This window comes from Gekko japonicus, unplaced genomic scaffold (genome assembly GCF_001447785.1).
Source record: "Gekko japonicus isolate JY-2015 unplaced genomic scaffold, Gekko_japonicus_V1.1 scaffold2156, whole genome shotgun sequence".
NCBI classification, from domain to species: Eukaryota; Metazoa; Chordata; class Lepidosauria; order Squamata; family Gekkonidae; genus Gekko; species Gekko japonicus.
The window spans coordinates 72,464-92,006 of record NW_015161467.1 but is presented as its reverse complement, the minus strand read 5'-3'; the positions used below and the strand labels follow the sequence as shown (position 1 = coordinate 92,006).

General features: G+C 43.4%; 1 protein-coding gene across 1 annotated transcript; it reads right to left on the bottom strand.

Moving 5' to 3' along the window:
* Nucleotides 1-11,616: 11,616 nt before the first annotated feature.
* On the bottom strand, nt 11,617-12,900 carry NPY1R (neuropeptide Y receptor Y1). Its single transcript, XM_015429125.1, has 2 exons — nt 12,205-12,900; nt 11,617-12,075 (listed from the first exon to the last, which is right to left on the bottom strand). The coding sequence occupies exons 1-2, from the start codon at nt 12,898-12,900 to the stop codon at nt 11,617-11,619; spliced, it is 1,155 nt and encodes a 384-aa protein (XP_015284611.1).
* Nucleotides 12,901-19,543: the final 6,643 nt, after the last annotated feature.

Below are 19,543 nucleotides of genomic sequence, written 5' to 3'. Positions count from 1 at the left end.
GTTTATGTAGCCCTTTGAAACAGAAAGTGTTACACATATAACTAACCGTATTATTCATCTAATGGTTGGCAAATGAATGGGAGCAACATATTCAGCAATACAGTATAATGGGAGTCATGAGTATAATGGTAATTTAATAGGCTAAAGTGCAATCAGAATACAAAAGAAGAAATTGAATTCTAGAAACTGGCAATTCCTAAAACATCTGATTTGGCACAGGTGGCATATATACTATAAGGCAGAGGCACTATCGCTGTATATTTCTATAACAATCTCCTGTGCCTTGCTGTAAAAGTCAGCTTCTTGTATTGCAAGCCAGAAAATACAGAAAATACTTTCAGTTGGTGAGGATCTGGGAAACAATAATACTTATTAATGTATATAACATTTCAGAATCTCCAAAGTTGCATTATCTTGGTAATTCTTACAATAACCATATAAAGTTAGGAAAGAAGAGCTGCAAGCTTATGCACACTTACTTGGAAGTAAGCCCTGTTGAACATAGGGGATCCAACCTGCATAGGATTGTGCTGTAAGTATTTGCATCTACAGAGTGCAGATGTTGGCATGGGGGGGGGGAGCTGAAAGAGTTCTTCAGTTTAAAACCACCTAGTGAATTCATCACAGAGTCAAGATTTGAACAAGGGACATTCTTAGTCATTATGCTCCAGGATATGGTCGTGTGTGTGAGTGTGTGTGTGTATACACACATATATATGTAACAGAATGTATGTAACAGAAGAATGACATTTTAAAGCAGAAAGATAAAACATGATAAGAGCATAAAATATTTGAGAAAAGGTTTTTAAAAATTAGTAGTCAGAGACAGCAGAGGCGAGTTGAATTACATTTTCTAATTGTCAGGAAAGCAAAAGGCAACAGTGAAAAGGAAAGATTTACCCAACTGAATGCAGATTTCCAGAGAACAGCAAGGAGAGATAAGGAGGCCTTTCTGAATTAAGAATGCAAAATAATAGAGGAAAACAATAGAATGGGAAGGACTAGAGATCTCTTCAAGAAAATTGGAGAAATCAATGGAACATTCCGTTCAAAGCTGGCCACGATAGAGGACAAAAATGGTAGGGACCTAACAGAAGCAGAAGAGATTAGAAAGAGATGGGAAGAATACACAGAAGAACTATTAAAAAAAAAAAAACCTCAATGTCCTTGACAACCATGATGGTGTGATCACTGACCTCGAGCCAGACACCCTGGAATGCAAAGGTGATGGTATCCCAGCTGAGCTATTCAAAGACTTAAAAGATGCTGTTAAAGTGCTGCACTCAATATGCCAACAAATTTGGAAAATGCAACAGTGGCCACAGGATTGGAAAAGGTCAGTTTACATTCCACTCCCAAAGAAGGGCAATGCCAAGGAATGTTCAAACTATCGCACAATTGCACTCATTTCACACGCTAGCAAGGTCATGCTCAAGATCCTACAAGCTAGGCTTCAGCAGTATGTGGATAGAGAACTGCCAGAAGTACAAGCTGGGTTTCGAAGAAGCAGAGGAACTAGAGATCAAATTGCCAACATTCGCTGGATTATGGGGAAAGCAAGGGAGTACCAGAAAAACATCTACTTCTGCTTCATTGACTACACTAAAGCCTTTGATTGTGTGGATCACAACAAACTGTGGCAAGTCCTTAAAGAGATGGGAGTACCAGATCATCTCACATGTCTCTTGAGAAACCTGTATAAGGGTCAAGAAGTGATAGAACCGGATATGGAACAACTGATTATTTAACATCGGAAAAGGAGTACAACAAGGATATATATTGTCACCCTGCTTATTTAATTTATATGCAGAGTACATCATGTGAAATGCTGGCCTGGATGAATCACGCCAGAATTAAGATTGCTGTGGGGAAATCAACAACCTCAGATATGCAGATAATACCACTCTAATGGCAGAAAGTGAAGAGGACCTAAAGAACTTCTTGCTTAGGGTGAAAGAGGAGAGTGCAAAAGGTGGATTGAAACTCAGCATCAAAAAAACCTAAGATCATGGCATCCAGCCCCATCAACCCTTGGCAAATAGAAGAAGTCATGGAAGTAGTGACAGACTTTACGTACCTGGGATCCAAGATCACTGCAGACGGTGACTGCAGCCATGAAATTAAAAAAAACACCTGCTCCTTAGGAGGAAAGCTATGGCCAACCTAGACAGCATAATAAAAAGTAGAGACATCACCCTGTCAACAAAAGTCCATATGGTCAAAGCAATGGTATTCCCAGTAGTAATGTGTGGCTGCGAGAGTTGGACCATAGAAAGGCTGAGTGCTGGAGAATAGATTCTTTTGAATTATGGGGCTGGAGAAGTCTCTTGAGAGTCCCCTGGACTGCAAGGAGATCAAATCAGTCAATCCTAAAAGAAATTAACCCTGACTGTTCCCTGGAAGGTCAGATACTGAAACTGAAGCTCAAATACTTTTGCCACCATATGAGAAGAGAGCACTCACTGGAGATGACCCTGATTTTGGGAAAGATTGAAGGTAAAAGAAGAAGGGGACGGCAAACGATGAGATAGTTAGACAGTGTTATTGATTAACATGAATTTAAGCAAACTCTGGAGGATGGCGGAAGACAGGAGGGCCTGGCGTGATGTGGTCCATGGGGACGCAAAGAGTCGGACTTGATTGTGTGACTGAACAACAACAACAAATTGTCATTTTGGGCAGCAGCCAAACAGCAGAATTTGGGGGGACATATTTTTGGAGATGTATAGAGGAAAGTGACAGGAACTGTGGGCCTTGATAAGACACAATGCTGCATGGATGGCAAAAAAACCCTCTTGACTACCTTGCCAAGACATCTTGGTTTTCAAGCTTTTGGTATACAATGCCTGACAATGTGTCAATCATTTCTGTACCACCCAGAGATTTCCAAGAGACAAAAGACTGGACACATCTAGAAGAGTAGTTAATAGATGCTTATAGCTACAAAAAGGGTGTAATAATCTCTTATGAATCACTGTGATATATATGTGTCTCTGGGTCTTGTCTCTGCCTTTCCTGCTGGCTCAGGTTCATTCCTGTGATTATTTATGCATTTATTCTGAAGGCAAACAAGACTTAGTATGCCAGTAGTGCTCAATATCCTGATAGTCAATGATTTGGGCCACAAGCAGGATTACTAGCTGGCCCAAAACCCGGCTGGCTTGCTTCTGATTGCTTACCAGAGATCTGAACAGCCGCTAAAGCTTTTCCTGGCATGGAGCCAAACATTATCACCTGCTGACTGTTGAAGAGAAAGGAGCCCTCTTCAGATTTGACAATCCTAGTTACAAGGGACCTGCATGAATAGGACATCAGTGAAAGACACGTCAAACATAAAGGCATTGGCTTTGTCTTCACTCCTCTGGCTCCTGGCTCCTTTGGACCTAGGCTTTATCTCCAGGGCTGGTTCTGCCACTGATTTATTTACATCATTTATAGTCTGCTTTTCTTACTGAGACTCAAGGCGAAGTATACGGTGTAAGTCGATGGCAGTGTTTAGGATGTGACATCCTAAAGCAACGTAGTCGGATTAGAATTCGGAAATTACAACAAAGGGGGGGGACTTAACAAAGCTGAAATAAGCATAAATATTAACATGGCATATTAAACAATGCATAAATTATATAATAGGATAATATTTATAGCAACAGATAGTTTGTGATATCGTCTGCAGTCCCTTTCTATTTCCTAAAGGATCTTTCTGAACCATTCTGTTGTAGTATGACCCTATTACCTGTGTAAGAATGCCCTCCTGAATAATTCAGTTTTGCACAGTTTGCAGAGTTCCAGGAGAATGGGAGCCTTCCTGACCTTATCAGGCAGGCCATTTAATAAGACGGGGATCACAAAAAAGAACGCACGGGTCTGGGCAATTGTTTATCTTGCCCATTTGCAGGATGGCACCTGTAAAAGACCCTGCTCAGATGAGTGCTGTTGTGACAGAGAGCATAGGAGGGCAGGCAGTCCCACTAATATCAGGGTCCAAGGCCATGAAGGGCTTTGTAAAACAGCTAATGCATTGAATTGAACCCAGTAACTGATGGGCAGCCAATGGAGTGAATGCAGATTGGAAGTAATATTGCATACCCTACCTAGCCCCGTCCTGAATAGCTCCTGTGGTTTTCTGTACCAACTGGAGTCTCCGAGTGGACTTTGAGGGGACACTATGTAGAGTGCATTACAGTAGTATAGTCTTGATGTTGCCATGGCATGGATCCAGGTGGCTAGATCGGCCAAGGCAAAGTAGGGGGCCATCTTCCAGGCTAAACTGAGTTAGTAGACAGTGTTTTTTGCAGCTGCATTAATTTGCTTTTGCAGCAGTAATGCTGGGTCTAGTATAACCCCTAGCAGACAGGATTTTTTCCCAGCAGGGTACCAGGGGCACTAATTAAGTTAAATTAAATAAGATCACAAGATTTCATGGCTGGGGGTTAACTTTTATACCCAAAAAAGGTGGTGGTGGGAAATTGGCACACTGCCCCATCTTTTATATTGTTTGCCTGTTAAAGGCTCAGGTTCCCAAAAAGAAATCCTGTTGAGTGCTCAATAATCACACAGAAGTTCCAGAATCCCTTTGGACTCCATGGCAACTACCCCCTTTCTTGGCAGGCTTTAAAGGGGCCCGGTGAGCCTGACAGCCCCGTGGCACCGACCTGCATCCGTGGCAGGGGCCAGCTGCACTCTGTTTGGCGGCAGAGGCTGCAAGCATGGGGTGGCAGTGGTGAGCAATGTGACGGGCACCACCAGCCTCCCCAGCTCAGACAAGGAAATGGGCAGCCGCACCACCTCCAGTGCTCTCAAGCAGCTGGGGGAGCCACCTACTGAGTCCAGCTTCAAGCCTTATTCCAAAAGCAGTGGGGGAAACGGTGATCCATGCAAAGAGGGTGGTGGCGCTGACTTAAAGGGAAAGATTGGGGGGGAGATTGCAGCACCCCCCACACACACACTGGTTACGGGCCTGACCTGTAGGCTCTTGACCGATTAAAGTGAGAAGGCTGAAGCAACTGTTTAAGGCAGCATGATGAAGAGGGAGCTGATGCACCACAAGCTCCCTTGTGGCCAATGGCAGTGCTGGAGGCAATGAGCATCACCTCCAGTCCTAAACCCATCTCTTTTTTCAAAAAACCTTGGTAAAATGAGGTCGCTTTCCCTCTGGCAGGGCTCCTGTATAGCACTTCAGCAGCTGAGGCTTTCCATACCACAGTGTTTGCGTGGAGAAGGTTCATTTGCTGCAGCAGGCAAGTGGTGGACTCTCTGTTATCACCTCCTGGCTACTTAAGGGCCTAAATGATGGGTGAGGATGTTTTGATTATAAGATTTTAAATTATTCTCACCAATGTCTTTTTTTAAAAAAAGACCATTGCTTTCTTATGGTTCATTTATTATTCTGCTTTAACGAAAAGAAAATTTGCTCATACAAAATACAGATTGGCTGCATCGATCTGTTGTTAACTTTCTCTGACTTCTCAAACTTTAGCAAAAAAGGCTCCTTTAAACACAATCTAAAGACGGATCAGATGTTTATTTTTTTTAATCTAGAAGCAAACACAATGTAATACAGAAGTGAGACACACACCATGGAGCCACCTCTTGTTATTTTGATCTAGATCAGGGATGAGGGGGAAAAAAAACCCTTTCAGTGCAATTTATCCTTATGACTATAATTCAGCACCCCTTCCTTATCATTCCCCAACATCCAACCAAATTCCTTTTAGCTGCAGGAATAATCTCTATTGTACAAGAACATTATCGTACTGTGACACATGCTGTAAAATCAGAGACAATAGCCAATTGCCTGAATTTATTTGGGGATGGCTCCAAAATATTTTTAAAAAGAAATAATGTTGGAATGGATATTGCATGCATCTTTCTTTCCCTAGATTTATTACTTGCAAAAAAACCAATGCAACTGCAGAGGGAGGGAGGCTATGTAAATAATTAATCATATACTATTGCCCCTGTCTCATTCTGCTTGTTTTTTAAATACCTGAAATAAGTTAACTAATTAGAGATGAGCCATTAAGGAAAAGTATGATGTGCTTTATTCATTGTAATGGGTCCTCCCTTCAGAAAACAACCTAGCAAATGCCTTTCAAGTTAAAAAATAAAACAGGATACAAGGTTGTTCATCTCAAGTGTCTAATCTTCTGTGACTGAGGGTCAAACTACACATTTGGGTTTTTAAAGAGCTGGGTCCGGGTTCCTCAAAGCCACAAAACAGTTGCCGGGAATGGCTTTTAGAAAATAAAGGAGAGCCCAAATGGGCTCAGAATGTTATCACCATGGGAGGAATGACTCCTGCCTTCCCTCCCAAGCCATTTTCCCACATGGAAACCGCACTGAGGGGGAGTCACTGTGCACATGAAGCAGCAAAACAATGGGGAAATAACTCCTCCCAGCACTGTTTCAGCATGGAAGATAGCTTGGGGAGAAAAGCAGGAGCCATTCCTCCCCCTGCATTGGCACTCTGAGCCCATTTGGGGTCTCTTTTAGTTTTTAAAAGCTGTTCCGTGCAACTCCTCAGTGGCTGGAGGGAACTCAGACCCAACTCTTAAAACAAATAAATCTGAAAGTGTAGTTTGACCCTCAGACTACTTGGAGAGCTCTCAGAGGCTATACCCTCCTGCAAGGGCTGAGGACTAAAGATATTTGTCTTATTGATTGCATTAACTCTTAAGACTGCATCCAGACAGCCTCTTCTGTTGAGGATGTGATTACTTAAAATGGCAGCTGACCAGTGTATTGGAATATAGGTCTGCCACACAGCTATATAGGAGGGTGGGTAGAGACCCACATAAAGTAGATGAAGGCTGCTACACTGATCCTTCAAAATTAGTATCCCAGCCATGTTTCCCCCAACTGGATGTACAGTCTCTGAGCCTGGTCAAGAGAAACACAGTCAGGACCAAGCTGGCTCAAGCTTTCTTGCTTCCTCGGGTGAATTAAAATGTTTCTGAGCCATCCCACCCGCCAACTACGACTTGTTTGCTGAAACCGCACATCACACGATCAAGAGCAGACTGTAATCCTATTGCACTTTATCCTACCATCTGCAGATTTTGCAGAGCGCAGTCTTCCTGCATCCCCCTCCCACATGAACTTCACTGAATCTCCCACCCTCGGTTTTGTTTCTGGGGGTCAGCAGACCCTCAGGAACAGTATAGGGGGCAAGTGGTGGTTTGAAGTGGGAGGGGGAAATCAGTGGAAATAGCAGCCTGCTCTTCTGAAGTCTGAAGAGCATTGAACTGGATATAGGCCAGTATCTTACTCTATTTCAGAATCACCCCCCCCCCTTTATAACTGTGAGATCAGAAGGCTCTTCTCCACAGATCCTGGATTGAAGGCAATATCACCCAGCTAACTCACTGCTTAGTTTAGCCACCTCCACCTGCATCTTAACAGTAGCTTTGCTCGCCCAAGCTACAGAAGAGGCTCCTGGGATTTTGCCAGGTTTGCCTGGGCTTGGCTTGAGGGATGAGATGCAGGGAGGCAAAAAGGAAGCCATGGGAAAGATTCAGCGCCCATCTGCCATTCGTCCCCTCTAAATCTCATTCCCTGCCCAGCTTTACAAGAACGTGACAGACTTGTTGTTCTAACACACACATCTGCTGCCATCTTGTCTAGTTGCAGTCAAGTCAATGTTGCTAATTTTCCAGGAAAAGTACTGACACTAGCTCATGTTCCCTTAAAAGAATTCCTCAGTGCCATTTTAAGCAGCACAATCCAAACATTTTTTGCCATGTTAATATACATTGCTTCTGGAAAAAAACCAAGCCAAAATTGGAGGGGGGAAGGATGTGAAGCTAGGCCTATGAATCTAAGGTAGCTTTAGAGTTTTTAAAATTTCTCTCGGGATTCTGACACACATTGACAGTCCATGGCAAACAGCTTGCTGAAATGGAGAGTGTCAAAAACAATCTGTGTTATAGTAGCGGATGGGGAGGTGAGCTGTTCTTAAAAATGTTCCACTGGACTACAGCAAGTCTCTGGCCATGACTGTAAATTGCTCATTGGATCCATCCAAGCTCTACAATGGAATACCCCAACACAGGCATAACGCATGAACTTCTTCTACAAGGAGAAATAAGGTTACTGGTACTCCAGCACATATCAGTTTTGCAGGCTACTCTATCCCGTCTATCAAATCAGTGCCTCTCCCTCGGAGGCTAACATAGTCTCAATGACTATAAAATTGATGTCCCTCCTAGAACAGTTCTACACTAGACAAGTAGAAAAAAGAAGATTGCTATAGCTGTTGCATGCCTTCCTACTGTAGGTGCTTCCACAATTTATGAGTAATATAGCAACTCCTTCAAAGTAGTGTAACAGTTCAAAATTGTGCGACCACAATCATCTCACAAAAATTTAGCCCACACTGAGTATTGATCGGCATGCTTGCACTGAAAATACTTTTGCCCATTTCAGTGACAGTAGATTTAGTCGAAAGCAAACCATTCTGAACTCCATTGATCACAACAGGAAGAATTAACAACGTAATCCTTAGTAGATTTACACTCAGTGGGCTTAGAAGGGTGGAACTCTGTTTAGGATTGCACTGCGAATTAACAGAATTTAAATGATTGTGAGGCTGTAGTTTTATGCACACTTGCTTGGAAGTAAGTCCTGTTAGAATTGGTGGGTCTTACTTCTGAATATAATTGCCAAGGGTGGGGTTCACATTGGGCTGGCTCATGCCCAAACTGTTATTTGGACTTTAGAACTGAGTATATGAAGAGCCAGACTACGTATTGTTCAGAATGAATGCCTTTGGTACACTGGGCAGGATGCAGGGTTGAGAGCAAAAATATATGAACATCCCTGTTCTTAACAATGATTAGGTTACCACAAAGCAAAGTTTCAAACAAGTAGGGCTGAACCAGCATGCACAGTTGTATACATTTTATGTACAGTAATTGTCTTGATGCCTTTAAAAAAAAAGTAAGAAAAGATGCCAAAAATAAAGTGATACCTCAATTGAAGTTAGTATAAAGGGCACACTATTACCACACACTGTGTATCACATTATTTAAAATACTGCACAAGGCACAATTTAGTTTTCAAAACCCTGGGAAAAGGCTAAATATTTCCATCTCCATAACCTTAATTCTTGGCAAATCTACAGTATATAAAATTCATTACCAATACGAAGGCTGGTTGTTTCTTGCACTAAGCACCTTTGACACAACAGGGTGAATGAAAACAAAGGAAATCAGTGTAAACAAGCCTCAGGGCTGGCCAGTGTGTCCTAAGTGTTTATTTTATGGACAGGCACTAAAATTATATGGAAGCTTTTCTTAATGGCATTGATATGATGCCTAATGCTATATGGAAGCAAAGCCTCTCTGGTTTGCTTCTGCAAAGTAGCTGTGATATAGGATGGATCTAGTTTTGTAACTTGAGATACCAAATGCTGGAAAGCCTTTTAATATAATAGATACAAGACTGTTATAAACAGGACTGTACAGTAGACTTCCACACTGCAAGTCAAGGCTCTGCAGGACCCCAAGTGTGCACAGAGTATTATGTGAGAAGGGGGTGCCACATTCATTTCAGTATTTAGGAAATGCTCCGCGTAGGCATTCCCATTGCATGCATGGAACATGCCTGAATTTTATGTGAAAGGGACAGGCCCCCCCCCCACTTGCACAATGGAGCCTCTGTGCATGAACGAGAGTTGCTGGATAACAAGGAGCCACAAACAATTTAATTAGGCTTCAATTAAAATTCTTAATGGATGCACTAGAAGCTATATGATAGGGCTGGCTACCGCATTACATTAGGGCTGGCTACCGCATTAGTATACATAGTATACATTTGTATACTATGAAGTCTGAACATAGTCCATGACCTGATGATGTAATTATGCTAGTGAATGAATGGATATGAACAATATCAGGTCATCAGGAACATGTCTTATTCAAAGACTTATCGCTTTTGTAACCATATGCCCATTAGGCTGAGGCTCAACCTGTGCACTGATCCCAGGGATGGATTGGAAATTTAACTTCCCAAACAACCTCCTGGTGGTCCGCTGCTCTAGGCAGTGGGGCCAGTACATGTTTGACGGGGCCACTGGGCCTCGGCATGACACTGGCTGGCAGTGAGGTGGGAGGAACCCATGAATGAATCTGTTGTATTCACCACTACTTGGGTCTGAAGATGAGGGCCAAGTCTGAGGAGGGTAGGAAACAGCTGCTGGGCTCACACCTGTCTTTACAATGGGCATGCCTCTTTTCCCTCACAAGGGTGGTCTGGACAACCACAGCAGCTACCGTAAACTCTACATAAGGAGACAATGGCTGGCGAGGAGACAATGACCGCCCTTGCCAAAAAGTAGTGGCAGCCACGGGAAGGGTTCGAGAACTGCTGCCACCTCCTTGCCTCACCACTGTGGCTTGGCAGGATTACAACACTGAACTGACATGATGCGTCACATGATCCAGCCATGTCATGTGTCATATTAGTCATGCAATGCAGGTTCTGGGGCCATTTTGACTATCCAGCATGCCTCGACTGTGTCAAATGTTGGACCTCAGAAATTAGGACTCTGATGAGTATTACTTGACAATCAATCATATTTTGGTCTTATGCTCATTCAGCTTTAGTGTGGTGATATGATCACTGCAGTTGAACTGTACTTAGTTTCTATCCTAAAAGTCAATCAGGTATGTTTATGGATACTTCTGTCAGCAAAGTTGCTGTACTATAACTAGTTTCAAAGGGTTATGTCAGACAAAGTTACACACTAATAATGCAATCCTAAGCAAAGATACACCCTTCTAAGTCCACTGAAGTCCACTGGCCTAGAAGACTGTGATTCTATTTAAGATTGCACCGTAATTCCCATTACATTAAATGGGAAACTGTTAAACATGTGGTTAACAATCTCACTAAAATCCACATAACATGCAGTGTGATCATAACCATGCTTATTTCAGAAATCAGTTCCACTGAATTGTGCAATTCGCCCCCTTAGAAATATGCTCAGGCTTCCACCTTTAGTGCAGAAATTCAGCTGGACTGTGTCCAGAATTCATCACTTATTTTTTAAGTTTATCCTGATGTTCTATGTCCTATATTACTTATACCTTTTAATAATTCAACTGTACATAGCCATTTGTTTTAGTTTAATCTGTAGGCTTCTGAATAGTGCTTCTAGACAATCTGTTGCTCCTGGCATATAGTACTTTTCCAACACAAAAACAGCTGGCCAGATAACACCGACCTAATTCTGTACGAGGAGAGACTTTATGTTGTAGGCTTTAGTGAAGCATTAGAGATTCTTTTTTCCCCCTGGTTGGATTTAAACATCCCCAACGACAGTGTGTCCTTTTAAATAAATACAGAATAAATCTTAGTGTAGAAATGTATCAATGTGCAAGGCAACAGACCGAAAAACACTTGATGGAAACTGCAAGCAGAAAGAGGTCCAACTTTTCTTATATTATAAATTAGATAAAACTGTTTTGGTTTTTACCAACAACAAAAAGAAAAAAAGGAAAAGAACCAGTAACTATATGACAGTAAATTGTATAGTTTCTTATAAGAGGAAAAGAGAGAAAGAGATCCACTTCTTTATAAGATTGTGCTTGTCCTTTGAACTCAATCACAGTTCCATTATATTTTTTCATCGTCATTGTCACTGATTTTTTTAAAGGCGATGGGGCTGGATTGCTTCAGCGAGGTTTTGGAAATGTCTGTGTGCATTGTGGACATGGCTATCGTCTCGTAATCATCATCCCTTACATTAAAATCACAGAAGCGAAATAAAACCTGCAAGTCCCTTTGGAAGTTTTTGTTGAGGAACCCATAAAATATGGGGTTCACACAGGTCGAGATCATTGCTGTGAGGTGGCAGATTAAAAACAACAAGTTATGGCTGCAAGTTGCACGCGGTAGAATTTCGTGATTCCAGTCAAAGACTGTATTAAAGACCGTCAGAGGCAGCCAGCAGACTGCAAATGCAACCACAATAGACATAAGCATGATGTTGATCCTTTTAGTTTCAGTGGATCGGTATTTATTGTCTCTCATCTTGTCCATCATGTTGTTCCTTCTTTTTAGGCGTATGTATATCTGTGGGGAAACAAAAAAAATTGAACAACTGTGTGACCTAGGACTGTGTCACCTACCAATATTTTCTTTGGAAAGAAAAGAGAGAGAAACCAGACAGAGAAGACACATCCCAAACAAATTCTCGCTTACCTTTAAGTAGCAAATAAATATAAAACAAAGAGGTCCGAAGTACTGTATGATCAAGAGGGCTGTGGTGTATGACAGCCTGATACTCTCTGAAGGAAATGAATCCAAGCACACGTATTTGCCCTTGTATTCCTCTATGGTTATATTTGTGAATGGATCATCAGTGAGTACATGATATACTAAGAAAGGCAAAGATGAGGCCAGTGCAAGAATCCAGATGGCAGCAATTCCTACGTAGGCATGTCTGTTGTTTGGTCTCCAGCCACGGGGGTTGATAATCAGCTGATGGCGCTCAACAGCAATGAGGACCAAAGAAAAAACGGAGACTGTGATGGAGACACACTGCACAAAAGGATTCAGCTTGCACATGGCCTCCCCAAAAACCCAGTGGTCCATTAAAGTGTATACAAATGTGAAGGGAAGACACATGATGGTAATGAGGAGGTCCGAGAAGGAAAGGTTGACTATGAGGATGTTGGTAACATTGCGCATCTCCTTCTGTTTTAAGATGATGATGATCAAGGCCAGGTTTCCAGAAATGCCAAGGAGGATAACAGCCCCATAAGCCAGGGCCAAGGTGAACACCATTGCCAAGGGCACATGGCAGTCTTCATCCTCAAAGTGCGAGAGTCTGGAACTCGCTTCTGAGACATTCTGAATAGAATAGTTTCCAGTCAAGGAGAGAAGTGATTTATTCATGGTGGGTTGCTCCCGCTCACGGACCACGCTGAGCTGTAGTCTGAAACAGCAATGGTTTTCTCAGAGACACATTCAAGAGGTAAGATTTTTTCTCCTTATCCAAACAACAGGCTCTCAGCAAAAGCTGCCGCAGAAGTGTTCATGCCATTGATAGGCTTGCACCGTCTGCAAAGGTTAAAAAAGAAGGCACAAATTTATTTCTCTGGCTGTTAAGATATGGCAGAAGGCATTTTCTGGTGTTAAACCCAGGGGACTTCTAAATCATAGCCTTCAGAGCTATCCTCTGCCAGGAATATGCTATTATTCTCAATTATGGAAGGTTTCTGTGACACAGATTACCACTTGCAGATTAAAATATATGGTGGGTGCACTGTATCTATCTCTGAGCACAGAATAAAAAAATACTAAGGAAGATAACTAGGGGCATCAGATCTCACCTCCTAGCTCTTACATAGAGGGAGTATTTATCAGATCTAAAATATTCCCACTACGCATTTTGCTTTTCCTGAAACCTCCAGAGAAAAGGTTAACACCTTACCTTTTATACATAAAGCTAGCGAGAGGCATCTGACTGGGTCACAGGCATAGAAACAAACTCCCTTTCCATGGAGTCCAAGAACTTTAGAACAATTACTTAAGTAAGATGGTAAAGGATTCGTTTATTAAGAAATCCTGATATGTTCAAATTGGACTTACTCTCAAGGAAGCAGACAGGATCACAGTTTTAGTGCCGTTTAGCATGGCAAATGGGATCTGGTATTGCAAATGAAGCAAAGAGTTGCAAGTGGGTTAGAATCATGGGATCATAGTGACTGCTGTTCCATGCCCAGAAGATGACAAAAAACCTCCAGGATCCCTGGCAAAACTGGCCTGGAGAAAAATTGCTTTCTGGCTCCAAAGTGTCAATCAGCATTTTCCTGGGCATGTAAGAAAGGGACACAAGACCTAAGCACTGAGGCAACCCTTCCTGCCCTCCCTCTCATGATCTGCCTAAGTTCACAGAATCAGCACTGCTGTCAGATGGCCATCTAGCCTCTGTTTGAAAACCTCCAGAGCCCACCACCTCCCGAGGAAGCCTGTTCCACCGAGGAACCGCTCTAACTGTCAGGAAGTTCTTCCTAATGTTTAGCTGAAAACATTTCTGATTTAATTTCAACCTGTTGGTTCTGGTCTGACCATCTGGGGCAACAGAAAACAACTCCATACCATCCCCTATATGTCAGCCCATCAAGTACTTGAAGATGGTTGTCATATCACCTCTTAGTCATCTCCTCACCAGTGGTCCATTAAAGTGTATACAAATACACTCTGGATTGAGAATGAGGAAATTACAGGGGTTTTGTTATGCTGTTCTAACAACACTCGGGTATCCAGTAAAGTCCTGATGGCAGAATTTGGAAATCACAAAACAGCATGACAAAAAATAAATTGAGAGTATACCTCTGTGTGTGTGTAAAGTGCAGTCAAATCACAGCCGATTTGTGGTGACCCCAGCAAGAGGCTTTCAAAGCAAATGAGAAGCCGAGGTGGTTTGCCATTGCCTTCCTCTGCAGAGTCTTCCTTGGTGGTCCCTCTTCCAAGTACTAACCTTGCTTTGTTATCAGGCTATACCATGCTACCTTCCCTCCCATATAAGATCTTAGCAGCAGGCAAAATCTAATGGTCAAACCAAATATTCATTGAAAACCAACAAAATAAGTGCCATTTTCCTGGCTGGCCATAACAGTTACATCCTTCTAAATCCACTGGATCTAGAAGGGTATAACTCTGCTTAGGATCATCCTGTTTTTTGTTCAGAAATAGCACAGTGCAGCTGCACAGCAAGAAAACATCCATGCCACTCACTGCTGAAATGGTAATGCAATTTGCCATAAGAGGACACAGCATCAAAGAAATCAAAAGGAGGGTCCATGAAGAATCAGCCACTTATCAAGCAGGCAGACAAAAGCTCTGCGAGAGACCTGTCCAACTCTTGGCAAAGTGATTTGTTTGCATGTTACCAGAATTCAAAGAACATGATCAATATGCCATCTATGATTCTGCAATCAGACCACAGAAAGTGTTGTGTGTGATAGGACTGGTCTTGCAGTACACTGAGCACTTCACCTTACATGTAAAACATTTAGACTGCAATCTTGTGCGCACTCACTTGGGTGTAAACCCCACTGATCTCAGTGGCAGTTAATTATTTAACACACAGGATTGGGCTGTCAGTTTCTAGTCTTTTGAGGAACCAAAATAGGCTTGAATGTTTTTAACTAGTTGTTAAGTATTTTGCTGCTACAGACTAACATAGCTGCCCATATGGAATTATGTTTTGATGTTGCTGTTGTTTTTGTTCATTATAAGGCAAGGAAGAACAGGGCACTATGTTGCTTATTGTAGTTTAAAAGAATGTTAGTAATGTTTATATTGTTTATATATTGTTGTTTATAAGAATGTTTTTCCATCAAGATGCAGAATACAAGTTAATAGTTAATAGGGGGCATTTTTCAGATATGACTTTACTGATCTTTCTTATTTCTTTTTCATTAAAATTAACAGAAACTCTGTTATGAATATGTACAATGGCTGCAGAGCTTCTCTCCTTACACCCTGACATTCTTTCCCAAAGGATCAAATAAGAAAAGAGCCCTACCATGTATCATCATAAACATTTCAAAATTCAGCCATTCTCTTGAACTGGCTTCTCGACACTGCAATAATTAGGCTGCAGGAATACCCCTGAGTGAAGTAATGTGTTTTGTTGAACTACCTTGGGAGGATGTGGGGTAGACAAGCGTTTGTTTCACAGAATTCTTCATCAAGTAGAAAGGAAAAAGAAATCCATACATAGCTAGCTTCGTGACTGAAAACATTTGCATTGTTGCTTTGAGTTATTTGGGCCTTAACACCATCTTTTCTTTCCCAAAACTGGCCAAGTACTATCTTAAGCAGAGTTATACCCTTCTAAGTCCTTTGAAGCTGGTGGGCTTGGAATGGCATAACTCTGTTTAGGTTTTGCTGCTAGTCGGGTGTCCCTGAAGGAGGAGTACCAGAGAAATGTCTCTAACATGGTACCACCTAATAAGATCCACTCAAGGAACCTGGATGCACTGGATATGGTGACTTCCATCTTAGAGGTGATTTCCCTCAGCACCTGAGGAGAAGATTTGCTAGAGAAAGTGCAGCATCATTTTGGAAAAGATAGCAAAAAATATTGCTGTAGAAATATACACAGTTATGCCATCTTCAAGGCAATATTCTCTCAGTCACTGCCTCTGCTGTTAAGAACTCAGGGGTGGCATATTTGAGGCAAAAAGCGTTGCCTCTCTGCCTTCAGCCCCAGGATCATGGAATCCTAGAATGACAGAGTTGGGTCATACAGGCCATCTAGTCCAAGGGTGGCCAAACTGTGGCTCGGGAGCCATATGCGGCTCTTTACACATATTGTGCGGCTCTCGGCAGGGCAGCTGGGGAAGCTAAATACCATTAGCAAACAAATATCATTGGACAAATAAATATCATTATCAGTATCTGCTTTTACCACTTTTGTTATTATTTTTGGCAGTCTCCTTTAATGTTAATAAAAAGCAAATCTGCAAATTTCCCAGTAAAAACATGTAATATTTGTTCATGTCTTGTGGCTCTGAACATCTGGCGTTTATTCTATGTGGCTCTTACGTTAAGCAAGTTTGGCCACCCCTGATCTAGTCCAACCCCCTCCTCAATGCAGGATCAGCCTAGAGCCTCCCTGCCAAGTGTTTGTCCAGCCGCGGCTTAAAGACCACCTCCCTGGGCAGCTGATTCCACTTTAGCCAAGCTCATGACCAGGCCAGCTGTTTAATTACAAGACTGAAAGCAATTTTAAAAAATCAGCGCTGAATGTTGGCCCACAAGGGACTTGCTAAATTTCTGGAGGGTGAGAGTGCAGCTTAGGTTGGCAAAAATTACCTGATGAAACACAACTCTTGGCCAGTGGACTATGCTTGTTCATTTATACATTATGGAGTACACAGGTTGGGTCTGGATTCCCCACCCTGTATCACTGTCAGACGTGGCTTGAGGGTTCCCTTCAATTCCCACATACGCACTGCTTGATTTGGATAGAATCATGGCAGGCGTGGAACAGGGGCCCTCCCAGGTATATTTGGGTACTTCCCTAGCCTAAATGGTGTGCATGGGAGGGAGAGGTTTAAGTTCTTTTTCTGACCATACCATAAGTGTGATCTGAACTGGGCATTCTGCACATGGGAACTGAGGAGGATTTACAACTACTTACACACTAAGTGCAGACCTCAGACCCAACAGGTGTACCTTATAACATTCAAACTGGTAACTGCGCAGGCCTGTATTAAGAAAATTAACTGCTTTGTGGAGATAGAATTTCAAACTCTGTTTTTGCAGAGACTGGTGATTCCCTTTGGCTGCTTGTTTTTGATTCTCCCGATCCTCTTTCTGCCATGGCTTCTCCTTTGGGGCAAAATTTTTCAACTATACAAAGGACAAGCAAAGACACACTGGAGCAGAGTTGTTCCAAAGGCTCCTTCCTGCAAGCAGACTCCTTCCTAGTTAATATTCCTGCGGGCCCACGAAGGAGCGGTAGGGGGCTAAAGCCAAATGAGGCCTCCGGATCGCTTTAATCTCAGTCAGAATTGAGGTCTAGCAGAGAAAGGGCAACCTTACTGAGAGAAGCACGAAAAGCACAGGATGGAAAACTAAAGAGATTTTTAAGAGAGAGCAAATCAATATATATTCGTGGACTTCAAACAGACACAACTGAGCAGCCTCCTTTTATGTTAAACACAGTTTATGATGAGGCTGTAGGAGGGGGGAACCAGAGAATCAAAGCAAAACAACTCAGTAATAATATAGCCCCCATTTCCTTCAACCTGCAAGTGGTCAAACATTGTCTGGAATTTTCCCTGCTTCCACATCACTTAATTGGTGAGTTTATCAGCACCAGACATGATCCTTTACTGCTTCTAATCAACTTAAACCCAAAACTGGTTCCAGCAATCTTTGCAGCTAGACAGCTGCCCTGGGAATAGCTCTGTGGCATGCACTTTACTCCAACAAAAACCAAGATTCCTTTGGGATTGGCTCGCATTTCTTGCAGGCTGAGCCTAGCAGGAAAGCTGCAAGTGGGTGGGAGAATATGGGCTATTTGGAATGGAATACCAATCACAAACTAGGATCCTCCTCCCCCTTATGCATAACAGAAAGCTTTCCTCACACAAGGTGCCCTTTCAACCAAGGACCAACTGGTTGTTGACCTGGACAGAAAAGAGGGCCTCTGAGCATGTGTGGCTTTTCATTCAACAGCTGCCCCTCTAAAGGCTCAGGAGTTAAAAGCTGGGGTTTCTGGAGAGAGGATGGCCAAGCTCCACAGCTTCTCCTTTTGCAGGGATTTACAATGAATAAGCTTCAGTAGGATTCTGAGTAGGCTTGCTTAGTTTGGCAGTGTTAGGCCACACTCCCATTTAACTATACTGCAGGTGTGTGTGCCCATTCTACCTTCTTGCCTACTGGACAAAACTTCTGGCTTGTCTCCACCTGCCAAGGTTCTCCAGCCAGGCCCAGTTGACCAGGCTTACAAGGCAGCGCCATTTCTGGAAGGGAATCTTGACCATTGCCGCTAGCAACAACCGCCTCAAACACAGCAGCCTGGGGAAGATCGCAGCTGGCCCTCAACCAAGCTCCCAACTATTTGGTTCTGCTTGAAGGTGCAGGGGTGGGGTCATAAAAGGGAGTAAAGCCCCGATCCCTAAACCAGTCAAACCAGCATGCCTGCAAGGGTGGCCAAGGGTGAAAGGCTGAATCTGCAAGGGTGGCCCTGTTCACTCCCTTGCTTCTGAGCAAACAACTATAGGATCAACTGCGGATTGAGGGGTCATCCCTTGGAAGCAGGGCCCTCCTGCTAGCTTTGGAGCAAGCACCTCTGAGGCTTTCCTTTCTTTCCTTGTAGGACTTCTTTCACATGGATGAATTGTGCACTAAAGGTGAGATCCGGAGCCCACTGACGTCAGAGTACCGAAATCCATGGGAGTAAACATGGGGGGCACTTATAGCCGCGTAGGTCATTGGGCCTGGGTGCGGGAATCCCAGGCTGAGCCCTGGGGCCACACTCACGGCGGAAATGAGCCCCTGGACTAATAAAGCGGGACTGGCTTCCGAGCCCACACAGGCATCTGGACTGGCTCTGCCAGGTTCAGCAGCCTAGCCCACCTTGCAGGGCTGTTGGGGGCCTCAAACGCTGCTGGCACCACCTCCTCCGGAGCGGCCTCGACTGCGGGTCGCATCACCTCGTCCGCTTTGGAATTTCTCCCCCTTCTCCGGGTAACAAAACTGCGTCTGACCTCGCCTGTGCGCCAGGCTCCCTTTCGGAATCTGAAGCGGCCAAGCAAGTGCCAAATTGGGGGGAAGAAGAAGAAGAAGACGTCCTCTCTCTCTCCCCCCCCCCGGCTTCTCCCTTCCGCCCCCTACATTTTAGCCCGCAGTGCCGTTTCTCTTCTGGGTGCCTCGTCGTGGTGGTGGTGGGGGGGGGGGTCTTTCTCTCCCGCAGGGCAGGAGCCCTTTCCAAAGGCACACACCACACCCGCCCGGGAAAACAAAACGCGGGAGCGGATCGCCTGTAAACATTAACTACGGGAGGGTCCTGGCA